The sequence below is a fragment of the Zea mays genome, chromosome 5 (assembly GCF_902167145.1).
Source record: "Zea mays cultivar B73 chromosome 5, Zm-B73-REFERENCE-NAM-5.0, whole genome shotgun sequence".
Taxonomy (NCBI): domain Eukaryota; kingdom Viridiplantae; phylum Streptophyta; class Magnoliopsida; order Poales; family Poaceae; genus Zea; species Zea mays.
The window spans coordinates 46,970,274-46,990,136 of NC_050100.1; the positions used below are offsets into that span (position 1 = coordinate 46,970,274).

At 44.5% G+C, this 19,863-nt stretch overlaps 1 protein-coding gene across 4 annotated transcripts; it reads left to right on the forward strand.

The window, feature by feature from the left end:
- The first annotated feature begins 5,060 nt into the window (after positions 1-5,060).
- Positions 5,061-10,700, forward strand: LOC100285832 (26S proteasome non-ATPase regulatory subunit 13). 4 transcript variants are annotated; one of them, XM_008645622.3, is made up of 7 exons: positions 5,061-5,258; positions 5,366-5,610; positions 8,007-8,453; positions 8,545-8,625; positions 9,228-9,424; positions 9,504-9,603; positions 10,121-10,700. In XM_008645622.3, exons 2-7 carry the CDS (start codon positions 5,464-5,466, stop codon positions 10,304-10,306), a joined length of 1,158 nt encoding a protein of 385 aa, XP_008643844.1. In that variant the 5' UTR covers positions 5,061-5,258; positions 5,366-5,463; the 3' UTR covers positions 10,307-10,700.
- The last annotated feature ends 9,163 nt before the right edge of the window (positions 10,701-19,863 follow it).

Here is a 19,863-nt window from a genome sequence, read left to right on the forward strand (position 1 = left end):
CACCGGACACCAATGTCCGGTGCGCCACCAGGCGCTGGCTGACAGCCCTTATCTTGGATTTCTTCGCTGATTTCTTCGGGCTTCTTTGTTCTTGAGTATTGGACTCCTATGCATCTTTTTATGTCTTCTTTTGAGGTGTTGCATCCTCATTGCCTTGGTCCAATTCTCTTCGCATCCTGTGAACTACAAACATAAACACTAGAAAACTTATTAGTTCACGGATTATGTTGTTCATTAAACACCAAAACTCAATTAGCCAAATGGTCCGGGGTCCATTTTCCTTACAGGGATGATTTCTCTACCCGCGGGTATGTTAATGGGTAAAAACCTCTACCCGTTGGGTAGACGGGTACGGGTACAGGTTGGAACTACCCATACCTGTCTACCCATGGGTAAAATATACCCGCATCAATACAACTATAACCATCTAATAGAGCACATCTTAGCTAAAATAAAACCCTTCTTTAGCTATCATTTGTCTAGATACCGAGTTATGTAATCATATGATTTGTTATATGTGAAGTTGAAGTTGTTTTTATATGTTTATTTAATATTTTGAGTGATTGGTATATTGGGATTTAAGACTTTCCTAGCGGGTGCGGGATACCCGACGGGTAAAAATACCCGCGCGGGTATGGGTATGGGTAAGATTTTATACCCGCGAGTATATATGGGTAACCCGACGTGTAGAATTTTTTTGATGGGTACGGGTATGGAATGGTACTACCCCACGGGTATGCACCCGTTGCCATCCCTATTCCCATACCAGCCCAACTTCATTTCTTTTGTGCTAAACTTCTTTGGTTTCTTTTGGCACGATATAAGATGATCCTTAGCACTTAGACAAACATAGTTAGCTACCAAAACAATTGACTAAGTGTTGGAACCATACCTTTGCAATATGCCTCAAACACAAGCCCAAAAAGTGTTTTTCTCTACAAAATGTATTAGAGCCCAAACATAAGTGCTAGAAACATAGTAAAGACCTATGCAACACATTTAAAAGTGCAAACTTGACACTTATACCATTTTACACAGAGTTGTATATTTGGGTCTAGGTTTGAGCTCTTTTGAACTTGATGTCTTCAATTTGTTTTCTTCTACACCTGTGCTTATGCTCACAACAAGATGGTTAGTTCAAAGTGGCGTTGGGCAGTTCATCACCAAAACACTTAGAAATAGCCCAAGGGCACATTTCCCTTTCAGTAAGTACCACTGGGGGTTATGAAACTAGTCTTCGGCTCATCTTCCTTTTTCATCCAGATTTGATGATACCCTGAGTAATAATACAACAAACTCATGAGCTCCAAAGTGGCAACTACATCTACCAGAGAATCAATTCTTGGTAGTGGGAATTTGTCCTTCAGACATGCTTTATTAAGGTATGTGAAGTCAATACACATGCTCCACTTGCCATTGGATTTCTTGACCATAACTGTGTTGGCCAACCATTTTGGGTATGCAACTTCTCTTATGACTTTGGTAGTAAGCAATCTCTTAACTTTGGCCTTTGCACCTTCGGCCTTGTCTTCAGACATCCTACGAAGCTTTTGCTTACGTGGTCTGACACTTGGATCCACATTTAAAGCATGCTCTATTATGCTTCTATCCACTCCGCACAAATCATTTGATGACCAAGCAAAAACATCCTTGTTGTGTAACAAAAACTTTCAGAGATTATATTCTTTCTCCAAAGTTAGCTGATTGCCAAAGAAAACCCTCTGCTATGCAACATCATCACAGAGAAGTACCGGCTTCGACTGATCCGTCGAAGATGCCTTTTCTTTTACTAGATTTTCAGATTCCTGAACTTGCACTTCAACTTCGTCTATGTTGTATACAATCTTTGGTTCTTGCTGGGTCCCTTCTTCCCTTCGTGCTGCTTCTTGGCTACCATAAACTGATATTACCCCTTGGTTGCTTGGTATCTTCATACAAAGATAATCTAAATGCAGAATTGCTTCGAATATGTTGATAGTTTCTCTTCCGATGATGGCAATGTATGGGAACTCCATATCAACAATCTCAAAAATGAATTCTTTTGTCCTTGTATTATTAACATAACCAAAGGTGACGGGCATAGCCAACATTTCTAATGCCATTACCTGCTATCCTCCAAAGCCACAGAGGGGAAAATCTAATTCCTGAATCTTATCTTAGGCTCTTGTATTTGCTTGAAAGACTTGGCAAATATAATATCTGTTGCGCTACCTGTGTTGACTAGAATATTGTGTACTACAAAGCCTTTGATGACACAAGAGATAACCACAACATCTCTATGTGGATAATCTTTGAGATGAAGATCCTCTTGAGAAAAGGTGATGGGGATATGAGACCATTTGGACTTGATGTAGGGTTCTTGGACACCTACGTGTTGCACCCTTATTTGGCCCTCTTCCTTTTGCTTTTTGTTGCTAGGTTCGAAGCTCGAGCCTCTAGTTATGGGGAGCGCAAGCTTCTCTAGGGATGCTAACGAAGCTTGCTGGCCTACCATGCTATTTGTCGTGATTTGGGCTGCTGTTATCGTGAATTCACTAGAGGTGGGTGCCAATGTTGGATACTTGATTTCAATCCCCTAAAGGCATTGAAAATCAAGGCAACACAAGTTAATTATGTAAACATTCGTCCTTGTTTTTGTGGCGCTTGCCACGCTTAGGTTATCTTGGCGATGAGAAGTCCAGGTCTGAGATATTGGACAACCAAGGCCCGTAGCGTGGCAACAGTCGGCATATGCTATGGAGTTGGTGGTGGTGTTGTGTCGCCTTGGCGGGTCCAGGTCTAGGAAGGCACTCGCATTCTCTCGCCCTTCTCAGGCTAATGCCTGGTGCGGGTGCCTCTCGGTTTGGAGCTGCTCCGGCTGGGCTTCTTTCTCTGCTTGTGTGCTCTCTCCCTATATGTATCTAGCAGTATACTACTTATGTCGCCTCCAGATGCTCAGGTCTTCGTCGTGTCCTTCTCTGGCAACGAACATGTATGCTCGTCTCTTCCCTTCCCTTCCTTCTCTACAAAACCTTGGAAGTGGGGAGGCGAGGGATGGGGGTCCCTGATTTGCTGCCTATGGACCTGTTTGATGGCTCGGCATCACCAGTCTACATGGCCTTTCCCTTACCACAGTGTCGACTCAGTATGCTTCTACCGCTTCTATGTACCTGTCACCCATCCTTCTGTCATTGCAAAAATTATTGTGTTGTTCCTCTGTTGTTTTGGGTGTTAGTTTTTTTGTTGTGCTAAGGACTAAACATAATTTGGATATGTTAATACTTTATTTATTGTCTGCACATGGTTTGTGTTCTTCTGATGCTGGCTCATGGATCCTGCAAAAATATGTGTTAGAATTTGGAGATCTATGCATGCACTACCACAGGATGCTCGTCCCTTGTGTTCTTGGCTCTTGCATGCATTAGGTCGTTTCGGAGACCACCTTGGTGCAATGGACTCCATGGTATTTGAGGTTGCTGAATTGAATGGAGCAACAATGATTTGTCACGCTAACAGTAAAAGGAAAGGTTATTTGTTGGTTTTAAACGTTAGTAATTGCTACAAAGTACCATAATTTGTATGGAGCGCATCCAATTTTTATTGATGCTTGACTTTAGCAACCACTCCATATTTTGATCTATATTTTTTATAAGTTTGAGTTCATGTGACTTATTTTAGAAACTTGAGCTCACAAACTTCCTCTTATTTGGTCTATTTATGGTGGAATTATGTCATTCTATAATTTCTGTTCGTTCAGTCAGTCGTTGTGAACTTTCTTCTAATTGCTCCCTTCATTTGCCGTGTTGTACCAAACATATTGGATGGAGTAAACAACAACATGAGTTAGTCAAATAAAAAAAATATTATGCGGAGAGCGAAGACAATGAATAAAAAATCTTGAGATCTTTTTAGTGGATAATTTACATGAGTATTGTTGTGAGCCGTTGCAACGCACGGACAACCGACTAGTAAAACCCTAAAAACACATAATAGGTTTATATAACTAAAAATTGTTACCTGCCAACTAGCAATTGAGCGTCATGACACCTACTGCCCTGCCACAAGCGATAGGTAGGGCTGGATGAAATGCTCGTGTCTCGTTAGCTCGCTCGGTTCGTGATCAGCTCGGCTCGGATCGACTCGTTTAATTTTTTTGACGAGCTGAGCTGGCATCCGAGCTCAATTCATTAACGAGCTGGCTCGGTTTGTTAACAAGCCAGCTCACGAGCTAAACGAGCTATCACATTTCAGCAAAACAAAACTATATGCATATCATTTACGTAACAATTGATGACCATGTTATATGTATGTGTGGTATCTATGACCAATGAGTAAAACTAATGATTGATGAACTATGTATATGTGTTAAATTGTTCTATGAGAATATAAGTGTGAGTTAAACTGATAAACATGTGTGCGAATAGTGAATTGATGAGTGACGAGTTGTGTTAATTTGATGATACATTGATGTGGTCTCTGAACTATGAGTATAATTATTATTTTCTATTGTTGAGCCGCTCTGTTCTGTGTTTGGTAATCTGGAACGGAGCGGCTCTGTTTTTTGTTTGGTTGCAGAGTGAACAGAACGGAGCGTGACTGTGAGAGCGGGATGGGAACGGAGCGGCTCCGTCCGGTTGATTTTTTGGAGCAGAATGATTCCGGATCTGAGGAGAATATTCACTAATTGGAGTCATTCCGTTTTAGTTACTTTGTAACCAAACAACAACAAAACTGGGACAGAACGGCTCCGTTCTACTTGGCTCTTTAACCAAACACTACCTTAACGAGTCAGCTTGAGCTGGAATGAGCCGAGCTGGCTCGATATCAGCGATAGGTGCTGTGGCGCCTAATTCTAGAGCTATAGGGACCATTTTGTATGGATCTTCTACCATTCCTTTGTCACCAAACTAGTTGTCACGTCTGTTCAGGAGCCGCAGATATTTTTAGTAGTCAAGATATAAAATTGAAATTCCATTTTTTAAATATAAACAAGTTACTTCATGCAGCAAACCGGTCAATCGGTCGTACTTGCAACAACGTAGGGGAGAGGCCCATGGGCGGAGTTTGATTTCTTGCTGGATGGGCCGCTGCCCCACGCACGCATTTGCATTGGGCTGTCCGCAGTATGGCGTCGCCTCCGACTCGTCTTGTGTTCTCCCCGTCGCTGCGTCGCAGCCGTCGTCGGGCTTCTCCTCTTTCTTGCACTTTCAGTCGAGTCCAGACCTGCGGAATATAGATCTACCAATCGACCGACCCGGATCCTTCCCTTCCGTCTGACGGCAAGTATCACCCCCTTCCCCTCTTCTCCTGCCACACCTCCGCCAGCGCTAGGGTTTTATTTTTGCATTGCTGTTGCTGGTGGTGGTTACCTTCTTCTCTCTCTCAGTCGTCTCCCTCGCAGCTGCAGTCGTCGTAGCAGATCTTATCTCAAACCCTACCGACCAACAGCTGCTTGCTCGGGACGGGAACCGGAGTTGGATTGCGATGGCGCTGCAGTACGTGGAGGCGCAGCGGCAGGCGCGCCCGGACCTCGCCGACTGGTATGCTTCCCTCGCCGACCTCTACCAGCAGAAGCTATGGCACCAGCTCACCCTCAAGCTCGACCAATTCCTACAGCTCCAGGCCGCACAGGTTCGCTTCCTTTTCCTCCTCTCTCTCTCCCCCGCCGCCTTCCTCGTCTTAGGGTCAGTTAAGGCTTTGTAGATGGCTTCGTTCATAGGGCGGATCTCGCTGCAAACCCACTCCGCCTCCTATACTTCCCCATGCTTTAGTATGATTTAAGAGTAGCGACTGGATAATTGTTGCTAGTCTAATCATGTTGAGTTACTTATGTGGGGAAATTACATACAACTCTCCAGTATTTGGTCAATTCTTTGTTGCTCATGGTTCTTAATTCAATTCTGATATACTGTGAGCTTCACCAGTTTGTGTCTTGGACCTATAAAACATTATGCATGTTATTCGAGTATCCATCTGCAGCTCCAGTTTGCTTTAATCAAACATAATTGAATTGGATACAAAAAACTTATCAATGAGTTGTTCTGGTTATTCTCATTTGAATGGTACATTTGATATCTATCATATATTACATGAGTTTTCACTGAACCAAACTTCGATGCTGGATGTATGTGCAATTGCTGAAGAACAATGATGTCGAAGGAAAACCAGAGGAGGCTGAGTTGCTTCTTTCAATTGTTTATTGCTGTGTTTAATAAAATACCAAATCTAATTATCTATATCTCATGTACCTATTGTTTTATCAAGAGTTCCTTTGTTCTCTAGTGGGCATGCTGGTCATTCTGGTTGTTTATAAGTATGCTTCTTTCAATTGTTCATTGCCATGTTTAATAAAAGGAAAAAGTCTATATAACCCCTAATGTATTCAGGGTAATCTACTTAACCTTGGACTTATAAAACTACATAAACTTTGCAAAGCCAGGCAAATAACCCCTGTGACGGTATTGTCAAGTGGCTGTGCTTAGCTGGCATTCCAAGTTAGCTATGACACTGTGGCACATTGAACCGTCTGTCAGCCTGGCTGGCTTTATGATCATCATGTCCCGGTTGGCCTGCCCCTTTGCTACGTCTGCATGCACGCTCGGCAACTACCGCTGCTTTAAGAGCATCCAAGTGCGTGGTGCCCCCTTTCGTACACAGCCTTGCGGTGGCTGCGAACAAGCGCACTGCATACTGCCCATTCTTCAAGAATCACGGCTGCCACCACTGCCTCATCCGATCCATAGCCGCCACCACTGGCTTCCTTCCCCTGATTCTATGTTTCCCTTTCTCAGCATGCTCATGCATGCATGCAAGTTGCAACCAAGGAACTAACACACATTACTAGTTTCATGCATATTTCTGCTACCCATACGTAACCGATCTTGCCTTCAAGGGACTGGTTTGCTGCACCTATCGTTTGTGAGAAGGTAAAGTGTCACTAGAGTTTATTAATGATGATGATGACAGCAAGTGGAGGGCCGAGATTCCCACAAGCATGACTGCCAGCTGTGCCCGTGAGGACTGGTCCATCTTGCAGTTCACCATGCCGACCAGTCCACAGACAAAGGTGCCGAAGACCGAGTGCACACGCCGGTGAGCATGATAGAGAAGCAAAAGTGCAGATACCTTCGGGGGTGTAGTGGATGAACCAAAACATGCTGGGGTGCATGGCGTAGAAGCAAAAGAGCACGAAGAGCGCCCCAAAGAGGAGCACCTGTAGGGACGACAGTGCGGTGCTGCTCACCTTCGAGATGGTGAAGGCGATCATGAGCAGGATCCACGCACACATGTCGTTGACGATGCCAGTGGACATGCTGCTCTATCTGCCTGAGGTCGGTGCGAGCAGCTTGATATCGGCGAGGATGCAGGCACCGGGGATGTGGTGGAGAGCTCGATGCTGAGGTGAAGGATGGATGTCTAGTGTAAGTTCTGCGTGGCGAGGTCAGCGTCCCTCTTTGACGCTGCGCTGCGGCAGTTGTGGTGCGGTAGCTAGTGCCAGGACGTGGGGCGTCCACAAGATGACACGAGTGCGAGCGATGGGGACAGCAGCAGCGTGTGCACACCACCCGGTTGGCGGCGGCGGTGTGGGCTGATAGGTGGGACTTGACACCATGCCATTGAAACGAGCCAGTGTGGAGTTCCACATATGCAAAACCACTAACCAAACCAGCCAAGGGGGTTATTTGTCTGGTTGTATCAAAGTTTAATGTGTACAATACCTGGTTTTATAGTTCAGGGGTTATGTAGACTATATCCTGAATACGTCAGGGGGTTATATATACCTTTTCCTTTAATAAAATATTATCGATATCTCTTGTATCTATTTGTTTTATCAAGAGTTTTTTTCTGTCCTCTAGTGGCCATGCTGATCTTTCTGGTTGTTTGTACGTATTACTTAATCTTGTTGGTGGTTTACTACCTATGTTGATAAAGTTTGCCAATTTTATATTGTTCCAAGTCATTTCACCTGCTGCTATTTCTGTACTCTTTTGTCTTTTATGATTCTAATATCACCTTTTCTTCTACAGACCGGAGACACTATCATTCAGCTCTACAACAATTTCATCACTGATTTTGAGACCAAGATTAATCTGCTCAAGCTTGCCCATTTTGCGGTGATAGCTTCTCGCCAGTACCCTGATAAGGATGCTGCAATTACCTTCTTAGAGGGGGTGATCACAAAGCTGCGTGATACAAGAGAGTCACGGATTAATGAACCGATTCTCTATGTGAAGATGCAAATTGCAGCTATTAATCTTGAGAAAGGAAACCAAAAAGAGTGCAAGAATTCGTTGGAGGATGGGAAAACCACCCTGGATAGTATGACTGATGTCGATCCCACAGTTCATGCTAGCTTTTACTGGATATCATCTCAATACCACAAGTCATGCCAAGAATTTGCAGAGTTCTATAAGAACGCTCTTCTCTATCTGGCCTACACAACTGTGGAGTCTCTATCTGAGTCATTCAAGCTAGTATGTTTCACCATCAATAACATTTGAACTGTAAAACAAAACTTCAGTTTAAAAGTTCATCTGACTTATTGACTATTCTATATCTTGTCAGGACTTGGCTTTTGATCTTTCTCTAGCAGCCTTGCTGGGTGATAACATTTATAATTTTGGAGAGTTATTAGCTCACCCGATTGTAAGTAATTCTTTGGTTGTGCATGACTACTTCCTTATTTTTCTGTGTATTTTAGTTTTCTTTTCATTGTATGATTGTATTTGTTGCACTTGCTAACCATATGAGATCTTTTGTGGCTTTATAGTAATACATTGGTGTTGCATGACTTCTTCTGTTATCATCCTTAATTTTTGTGTATTTTAGTTTCCTTTGGATTGTCCATTCCACTTGCTGATTTCTTTAGTTCTTTTATGGTTTTATAATTATAATCTATGTACTCAAATATTAGTGGCATAATTATTAAATTATCAGTGTCAAGTGTGCATAAGTTTATGTCTATCTGCACGGTTATTGGTTGGAGAATAAATTCAAGCTTGAAATGTAATACTGATGGACTTACTATAGCCGCTTGTAATGTATTTGTCATCAGAGTAATATAGTTACATTTTCTTTGGTTGACATGAAGATAGTACAATAAATTGTCTAGGCAATTAATTTGGATAGCCTATCCTGTTTGAGTGTTATACAAACCTTTTAATTAAATCATGACTAGATCACTAGAACATTTTTTGTGATTTGATACTTTGCCCTAAAACTTACTTTTATATTATATGTACCCTTAGATCAATAGTCTTATTGGAACCAAGGTGGAGTGGGTTTATCATATGTTACAAGCATTCAACACGGGCAACCTTGCTTTCTACCAAGAACTTTGCAGGGTTCACAATGCTGCTCTTACTGCACAACCAGCTTTGGTGCAGGATGAGAGGAAGCTGCTTGAGAAAATCAATATTCTTTGTCTGATGGAGATAATCTTTAGGTAACATTTGTGGAATCTTCTTTTCTAATGTCACCTCCATTTTCTTTTTCTTTGACATGTTATTTGTCTTTATTTTCAGTCGGCCATCTGAAGATAGAACTATTCCATTAAGTGTTATTGCTGAGCAGACTAAGCTTTCAATCAGTGATGTGGAGTATCTCCTTATGAAGAGCCTCTCGGTAACTTGATTGGCATTCTTTTTAGCACAAGATATTATCGTCATGGCCTCCCTTTTTCACTTGTTCTTTTCCTTGTTTGTCATCATGTTTTCAATGGAAACTTTGTTATTTTAATTATCTCATTTCTTGGGAAATTGACTTGTCTTGTGGATGACACATTTTATTCCGCATTTATGAATGTTTTATGGGGATGTTTGTCTATCTCCGCACACATGTTTGTTGCCTTGTTTTACTACTTTATTAGTATTTGTGTCCATTGCAACTATGTTTTCCTTCAAGCTGCCGATCATAGTAGTAATATTTGATTGATAGTTCCTGTCTTATAAGAATTTATTAGTGCCACTACATTGTAAGATAGCTGTTTTTAGTCTCACTGCTTTCTGCTCGTTCTTTTTATTTTAGTTGTTGAAGTATCACTGTAATCTTGGTTTGACGTGTTTGTGGTTCCATCATTTCATATGACTGCCCTACGTCTGGCAATCCATTTGTAACATTTCTGCTTTGTTTTTAAATGCAGGTTCATCTTATTGAGGGAATAATTGATGAAGTGGACAGTACAGTTCATGTTTCGTGGGTCCAGCCCAGAGTGCTTGGAATCCCACAGGTTAAGGCTTTGCGCGACCGCCTGGATGCCTGGGTTGGAAAGGTGCATACTACATTGCTTTCAGTTGAGGCAGAAACACCTGATCTTGTTGCTGCCTAATTTAGCACCTGTTACACTTCCGCGAGAGGCTTGGTCAGCAAGGTGATGAGATGCATTGTGACACTTGTAGTCATTTTCTGGATAATGAACCTGCTGCCCTGAGCGTTTGTCAGCCTGCGTCCTGATCGGGGCCTGTAATTTCTTTTTTGATGTCCTCTGGACATGGATGGGTACAACTTCACGCAGTGTCACGGAAACGGGACCAAATGATTGAAATTTTTATACTAGTAGGGTGTTACTGTAGTTTTCCCAGTTGAATTTAATTTGTAACTGAGTTTGTACTCTGCTGGACATGGATGCAGGAGAATCTTGCTGGAAATTTAGTTGTGCTTGATGTTTGCATGTTGCATTGCGATAAGACGTGGATCATCATTAATGTATTCTTATTCTCAGACATTGCGTTCTGGGCTCGGATGGAATTGTGCTTAGTTTGGGACGTTTTTATGGCTATGCTTGGTTCAGCGTCTGGGGTGCTTATAGTCGCCAGAAGATGGAAGCCAAACCAAACACCTGGCTTCTGGTGGATGCGCTTTCGCTCGCAGCCCCTTTAGCACTGGCCGTGAGAATCGGCCTGAAGCCCGCGTCGTCCGACTTAAGTCGGACGTCCGACTTCTCTAGTCTTTTACTATGCACGAGTGATTCCTTTGTCTTCAACCTTATGGTTTTGTCGTCCCTTAGTACACACTTATCGCCGAGGCTTATGGTTTTGTCGTCCCTTAGTACACACTTATCGCCGAGGCGAACAATGATGTCGCCTAATTATGTAGCCTGACTGAGCTATTGCCTCTCGTGTCCGTCCCTCCTCGCGGTAAGATCCTCTCCCCATCTGGCCATCTCTCGAGTCGTGCCCTTCCTTCTACCTCATCGACATCCGCATCCCTCTTGGTTCTTCCTTTTTGCGATAGTTTGATGGACGACCGAGGCGGACCACTGCCATTTCACCAGCATCCACACCACCCCTACTTTCTCCATTACGTCGACAACCTAGCACACTGTATTCGTTTGATTCCACCCCATAATGGTTTCTCGGATTCGTTTCTCACAATTGGTTTCCTGCCTTGTTCATTTGTTCTTGGTTTACCTTACTTCCGTGGTACACAAATTAGACAAGTCCTCGATGATCTATAACATCTATGCATCAATTTTATCAACTTCATGTTAGTTGTTTAGGTGTTCCGACGTCAGCCACATCTTAGTTGTAGGGCTTCCTTCAAGTGTCCTTGACAACCTTGCATTCATTTGTTTACATGGAATGATGTTTTGTTCTACATTTTACTTTTGTCTGCATTAGCTGAACTACTACTTCCTGTTGTTTTACAAATTTATCCTAACCTCTTCGAATCCGGTATGCCAGTAGCCAAATAATTGATGTACCCATGTACTCATTAATCCATGTGACGACGTTACCCACATATCTGCTCTAGGACTTACTCCCAGGATCCTCGCCAACCTTGAAGTGTTAGGTTGTACTGTAGTGGTTAGTCGAGTGTGTTCATTAAAGTCCATACTAACCAAATAACTCACAATCAGATGGATTCGTCAAACTTCGTAGCTAAAAGGACATTGGCATGATGCAAGACACATCGAAGAAGCTATTTTCTGTCCTCTTTTGAGGTCACCCAACTCCGAATTGAATTGGAATAAATAGCTGAATTCCTGGACCAGGACTCTTGGTAGTGTCAACACGCCTTGGATAAGATGAACAACGAAAACAAATATGTAGACAACGACGACTACGTGCCCTCAGACATCTCCTAAGCATCGTCGCCTATGGAACCACTCATTGGTGAATTGTTCGACTTTGCTTAGCATTTCAAACAAATGTGGGTGTCGAATACGATTCTGACCAGATGTCGTCGTTTAGTGACAATGAGCTATGAGTGATGTCTAGTATGGCTACAATTAGGTCATTTATTAAGGTGTAAGGTGCTCCCTAGGTCGTAGTTTAAGGTGTTCCTAGTTTACTTCCAACGGGTATGTTCTACGATCTATCAACTTGTAATGGGTTTGCCTACTGAACTGATCTTTCGTCTGTTATGTAGTGTGTTATATTGCAATAAATGTGTTATGTCATGTTTGGTTTCACCTGCCGGTTTCTATATGGTATGTTGTCTGCGAACTTCTCTAAACTCTTATCTTCATGTTATCGTTACACCATTAGATGCAAAAATCTGGAGAAGTCATAGCTAAGTGGGACACGAGAGCTGCTAAGATATACAATGAAATATGTGTAGAAGAGGTAAATGCATGCAATAGGCCACATCACTTTTTGAATTCCGAAGGGTATGCTAACCTGATAATCTGAATGCCGAAGGGTATGCTAACCTGATAAGGAATTTCAAGGAACGGACTAGACGAGCGTACACGAGGGACCAAATGAAAAATAGGTGGGACACCCTGAAAGTTATGTACACACAATGGAAGACACTTAACGAGAAGGCCACAGGCCTTGGGGAATCCTCACATAGGATCAATCAGTGCTACGAATGATTGGTGGACAAGGCAAAACAAAGTAAGATTATAAAGATAAAAAACTTGAGCACTAAATAGGCCCTTATTTTTTGAATGCACGCAATGCTGGGATTTTTTATTTTCAAGAATGCACCCCTGGAAAATGAGGAGGATCTTCATATCACATTTGGGCCTATTATGTGCATGAATGAAACCACCCTCATTCCAGGAGCTGAACCAAAGAATGTAGCTTCATCATCAGATGGGAATGAAGATGGCCCATTCAATGAGGGAGAAAACCTGACTCTAGAGGCCAACACTGAATCAAAAGGCATGATTCCTCTAAGCCTAAGAAGAAAAAAGTTTTGAAGGATGAATACATGAAAAAAATTGTGGACGCCATTGAGTCAAGGACATTTAGCTCGAACAAAATTGTGACATCCTTCGAGAATGATCCGGTCTATAAAGAAGTTGCTACTCAGTTGAGGCAAGTCATTGACGATGGTGTTGCAGAAGGTAGCGACTTATATTTCTTCGCTACCTAGCTACTGATAGACAAACATCATCGCGATGAGAAGGGCCGATGAGGCAACCAGAGGGGGTGAATGGGAGCCACTAAAAATCCTTTGACTTGCGAGCACGTGACTTTGATCCCAAAGCTCAACCTAGAAAGCCTCAGGGACTTACAAAGCACCAGATCATAGTATGAACCAAATCGGTGTCGTTTGATCACACAAAAGTGCAGCTCAGAGTACTACTCAGGTGTCTATAAAAAATAAGAGTCAAAATCATAGAGAACACCGAGCGGCAGTGCCGCGGGCAAGTTCAGTAGTGCCGGGCAAAGAAAAATGCCAATAACAGATTCAAACTTGGTAGATAGTTTGTGCGGGGGAAAGATGTCCACTAATGAAGTATCAACCCGAGCAACTTAGAAATCGAAGCGCAGATTCAAAAACAAGAGAAGAATGGGGTTTTGTTGGGGTTTTCTAGGACGAACTCAAAACGAGACCGAGAGGAATCACGACCATAAACAACACCATCTAGGCGTTAGAAGTGATCCAAAAATTAAATCTCATCCACCAACAAATCCCAACATCACCGAAGCAATAAGAACTCGATGGTTCTCCAAAATTATCAAGAACAAAGAGATGAAGAACTCAAGAACTAAAGACTTCAAAAAATCATCAAGGGCACAAACTAAATTTGAAGCCAACCAAAAGATGTGGGCTGGTCCGGTGACCCTTCCTCAGATGAAACAATACAATACTTAGGCATAATCAACAGACAATAATCGTTGTGGATCTCCTAGCATAGGAAGTGACTACCCAGAGAAGAAAGCTATGAGTTCTAAAATGAGAAGTCTAAACAAATGGCAACTAAGAGATGTTGAACAAATCAGCCCTCTCCTCTATTTATAGAGGGTTATTTCTATTTCCTAAACTACACCTATTTACATAGAGTCTATCCACTCCGCCAGGGGCAAAATAGACCAACTCCTAGGTTTTTTATCCGACGGCCACACGAAGTTGCTTCACCTTGACACACCCTTCAATGTGACGCCACGTGCCACCACCGGTTCCCTCCAGAACCACCATCGTCGAGTTTTGAAGCCCAAACTCAGCAAAACCCTCCATTCGTAGCGTAGGGTGATTTTGAGTCTCAACCACCAAACCACCATGAGTATCACACCGCATGCATGTCCCCCACGTCCTGGACACGTGTCCCACCAGTCCTCGACCACGCTGGCAACATGGCCCGCACCACGTGTCCCAGGTGTCAGCCACCACGGCTAGTCACCTGGCTGCTTCGGTCCGTCAACCAAGACCCATCACTCGTCCTTCACCGCTCCCGGTCCATCAGCACGAGCCTGCATGACCTTCACCTTAGCTGTCGACCATAGTATCTGTGCTCCACACCTACACATCACAAGCCGACCGATATGGTTGCACATACATAATAACTCACTCCTTGGTTAGTCCACGACTCGACCCAAGACGCTACCCATTGATAATCACTCATCATCAACCGAAACCATAAGGGACAAGTCAACCTTGTGTTCACAATCTCCCCCTTGATGAGTGCATTATCAACACCACCACATGAATTTATATAAGCAGAAAGAGGAAGAAGAAGAGAAACTCACTCGAACAACCAAAGCCAGAAAGGTCATCCAAAGTGAGCAAAGCTTGGTCCCCCAAAGAAATGGGCAACAACTCAACACGATCAAGCAAAAAAGGCTAGTCCTAAAGAAGAGGCAAAATCAGGGCTCAACACCACTAGCCAGCAGATAAAGCCAACTCAGAGCACAACATCAGCACAACAGCTGAAATCAAAGCTAGTTCCTCCAGAAAGAGGCAAATGGCTCAACACAACTAGCAAAAGATCCAGATAGCTTAAATTCCCCTTGAGAATCTCTCTTCCTTTGATGGGAACAGTAGAAGCCTGAGATGCACAAAATCTCTCCTCCTTGTTAGGAGGCCAGAGACTCTCAAAATTTCTCCCGATTGTTGACAAATGGACTCATCAAGCACAAACAAGTGTAGAAACAGACACTCCCTCGTCGTCAAGACCCCCCCTGAGAAAATGCAGAAATGCAAAGAAAGGGGAAAATGGAGAAAAAATGTAGGAGTTTCAGGAGCATACCAATCAGAGTGTAAAACTGATCTAAGTGGTGTTGTGCTATGTGTGCAGCAGTAAATGCACGTGCAAGCAAATGCCCAAACTGATCAAATACATAAGATGTGTAGTATAAGCATTTTGATTCAATTTTAAGCAGTTCAAAAGAGAAGTTCACTACTACAGACATCACTAGGCATATAGTAAGCAGGGAATCAACTAAGTGCTAGTCAAGGTAAACTAGGTGAACTACCCCAAATAGCAATCACTTATCATGCTAGAAACATATCTGAATTGATACCATTTGACATTCTCAAGATTTATCAGATTTTGCAGTGGATTATAAATTTTAATGAAAAGCATGTGAGTGCGAGAGGTTGTAAGCGTTGTCATTGTCTAACTTTTCAACCGGGAGTAGCCTATGCAGAAAAGCAATCAGAAGCTAAAAAAGTCGGTTTCAATCATCCACTACCCTGCTCAAGTTCATCCAAAGGTGCAAATGGAAGTAGTCTCGACACAGAGGTGGTTTCAAATGCAAACCCAACTTGATCTTTTTGAATTTTTCAGTTATCTTTATACGTAGCCAGCTAGCATACTAGTGATAACACAAAGGATTTCAAACACATCGTAAACATGCTAGGTACTAATCTCAATGGTGGACATGTTTGGATTCAGCAAGAAATAGTGAAGTTCATAATTATGAAAACAAGCTTAGCTCAATAAAATTGTATCAATATGAGCAAAAAGAGCCTAAGCCTGCCATAGCATCATCATGTACACATAGAACATACTACTACAAGCTAGTACAACTACAATCTAGCAGTTATGCACGTGAAACTCAAAAAGCTACATGAGATGCTAATATAATACTAGAATCAATAAAGAAAACCTAAAATCTAGATGAAAAAGAAGAAGAGAGAAATAAAAACAAAAAGGGAGTCTGTGGCGGAACCACCCAGATTATTCTAGTTTAAGTGCTCAAGTACCCCAGTCTTCCCCGCGCCGCTGGCACGCGCGCGCCAACGCGTAAGCGCGCCGCCACGCCTGGTGTCGGCCGAGCTGCGCCTAGCCCCGGGCCTAACCCCGCTGGCCCCTCGCTTCCCTCCAAGCTAGAAACCGACGCCGACTCTTCCTCTCCCTCCCCACTCCCCTCTCCTTCAAGCTAGTAACGATCGTGGTTATGGTCAATGCCATTAATGGCGTTTTGACGGCGGCGACCGTCTCTCCCTCTCCCTGGCTCTCCCTCTCCCTATTCCTTCCTATAAAGCCGATGCCAAGCCCATGGAACCGGCCTCTTGCAGCCGAGCTCGCTCCTCCCTCTCCCTGCGCTCTCTTCCTCGCCGAGCCGCGCACATCGTTCATCGCCCGAGCTCGCCGTTCGCCGAAGTCTCTCCCCGGCCGTGCCCTACCCGTCTGCGCCGCTTGCTGGAGTCGCGCCCTGCCCGGTCGTGCCCCTACTTCCCGTCCGCCACCGTTTGCCCCGCTTCCCCCTCGCCGAGCCCCTCCCTGCGCACGAGACCGAGCCCAAGGTAGAAGATGAAGCTTTTTACATTTTAGCCTGTACGCTTGAGTAAAATTAATTTCGAAATATTCAGTTCAGAAACTATTACAAAGAGACCCTGATGTATACGTTTAAGTGTGAATCACCCCGTTAACAATATTTTGGATGTGGACATTATTTTTATATTTTGAAAATAAATAATGTTAGGGTTCATTAACCTTGTACTAGAAGTGTTTACGATTAACTTCTCATTTTATCACATAAAATAATATTATGTTTGTAATCATTTAGGTATAGTTTTAATGATATAAGAAATTGAAATAAGTACTAGGACACATCTTTTTGGTCAGATTAAAAATATAGGTTTTTATTAATCATGATATTTGTGTTCATACGCATATCACTTATTCACTAAGATTAGTAAAATATCTATTTATGTCAAAATAACCATGATTATGTTACTGTCGGCGTTTCGACCCCGGGGGGTCCCTGGACCGACAAGTAAATTGTCGCTGCGTGTCCCAGCCCAGATGGGTCGGCGCGAGACGGAACACAAGGGGGGAAACAGTAAGGGTAAACCGCGGCCTCGTGTTGTCCTGCGGCCAGGGTGGATGCGCTTGCAGTAGGGGGTTACAAGCGTTCGCGAGGGAGAGGGAGAGAGAGAGCACGGACCTTGTGCGTCGGCCCGTTCTCCCGCGCGGCCACCTTTTCGTACGAGATCCCTGGACCTTCCTTTTATAGATGAAGGAGAGGGCCCAGGTGTACAATGGGGGGTGTAGCAATGTGCTAACGTGTCTAGCAGAGGGAAGCCAGAGTCCTATGTACATGCCGTCGTGGCTGTCGGAGAGGTTTTGGCGCCCTATTCATGTGATGTCGTGGCCGTCGGAGGAGCGCTTGAGCCCTGTAGGAGCACAACTGTCGGGGCTGTCGGGTCCTTGCTGACGTCTCCTTGCTTTCGTAGGGGGCTGAGAGCCGCCGTTGTCATGGAGCACGCGGGGTGCCATCATTACTTGTTTACTGGGGCGAGCCAGATGGGACGCTGGTCTTGTTCCCCGTAGCCTGAGCTAGCTAGGGGTAGGGTAATGATGCCCCCCCTGTGACGTGGTCGGTCCGAGCCCGAGGTCGGGCAAGGCGGAGGCTCCTCCGAGGTCGAGGTTGAGTCCGAGCCCGGGGGTCGGGCGAGGCGGAGACCGTCGTCCGAGGTCGAGGTTGAGTCCGAGCCCTGGGGTCGGGCGAGGCAGAGACCGTCGTCCGAGGTCGAGGTTGAGTCCGAGCCCTGGGGTCGGGCGAGGCGGAGTCCGTCATCCGAGGTCGAGGTTGAGTCCGAGCCCTGGGGTCGGGCGAGGCGGAGACCGTCGTCTGAGGTCGAGGTTGAGTCCGAGCCCTGGGGTCGGGCGAGGCGGAGTCCATCGTCCGAGGTCGAGGTGGAGTCCGAGCCCTGGGGTCGGGCGAGGTGGAGCTTCCTATGGCGCCCGAGGCTGGACTTAGCTGCTATCGATCTCACTCTAGCGAGTGGCACAGCAGTCGGAGCAGGGCAGGCGACGCTGTTTTCCTGTCAGGTCAGTCAGTGGAGCGACGAAGTGACTGCGGTCACTTTGGCCTTATCGACTGAGGAGCGTGCGTCAGGATAAGGTGTCAGGCGATCCTTGCATTGAATGCTCCTGCGATACGGTCGGTTGGCGTGGCGATTTGGCCAAGGTTGCTTCTCCGCGAAGCCTGCCCGAGCTGGGCCTCGGGCGAGTCGAAGGTGCGTCCGTTGTTTGAGGAGACCCTCGGGCGAGGCGTGAATCTGCCTTGGTCTACTGTTCCTGTCCGAGGCTAGGCTCGGGCGAGACGAGATCATGTCCCTTGAGTGGACGGAGCCTTGATCAGAATCGCGCCCATCAAGCCTTTGCAGCTTTGTGCTGATGGGGGTTACCAGCTGAGATTAGGAGTCTTGGGGGTACCCCTAATTATGGTCCTCGATAGTAGCCTCCAAGCCTCGAAGGGAGTGTTAGTACTCGCTTGGAGGCTTTTGTCGCACTCTTTTGCAAGGGGACCGACCTTTCTCGGTTGCATTTCGTTCTGGTGGGTGCGCGCGAGCGCACCCGCCGGGTGTAGCCCCCGAGGCCTCGGAGGAGTGGTTTGACTCCTTCGAGGTCTTAATGCCTTTCGTGATGCCCCGGCCGGTCTGGTTGTTCCCTCATGCGAACTAGTCGTAGCCCAGGTGCTGTTGGGGGCCTTCAGCTTCCGAAAGTCCTCAAAAACATGATTTAACAATGTTTTCCAAGTAAAATGTGTGAGCAGGTATCTTCGGAATTGGATTACGAGTATATAAGATTATGGCCAAGACGAAGCTTGAGTGGGACGGAAGGCGATTGTGACGAAGGAAAAGATCATTACGAAGCTATGCGCAGATAAGCTTCGGCATGACAGTAGAAAAGGGGAACCGACTTAAATATGAAAAGCCGAATCAGACCCTGAAGAATTATTGTAAAGTTATTGATAAATATAAAGGGCACTGATGTAATTTTACACGGGCTGCGTCCCGTGCCTATAAATAGATGAATAGTACTCCCGTACTGTTCACGCTGACTTGGCATTCGCTTTTGGCATCACACTTGTATTCTCACTCCTTCAAGCCGAAGGTACATTTGTAATCTAATATTGTTTGTACAAATAATATAAATGAAAATAGATTAATAATAATGTTTACAAAAGATTATATTACTTTCTGTACTTTGTATGAATGTTCTTCATCTTTCATCATGGTCATGAAGACATATTTTTCATAACCTTCATCCTAGATTCATTATATCCGAAGGAAAATAATGAGTCGAAGGACGAAGGGCTTTTGACATTTAACATTTTATGTTGCCTTGTTCTTGATTCATAGCATTTGAGAACAAGTCCCCAACATTGGCGCCCACCTCTGGTGAACTCACTTCCATTTCTTGAGCTTTGAATACCTTCGGCAAGCATCACCTTCGTCATGCCACCGAAAAAAGTT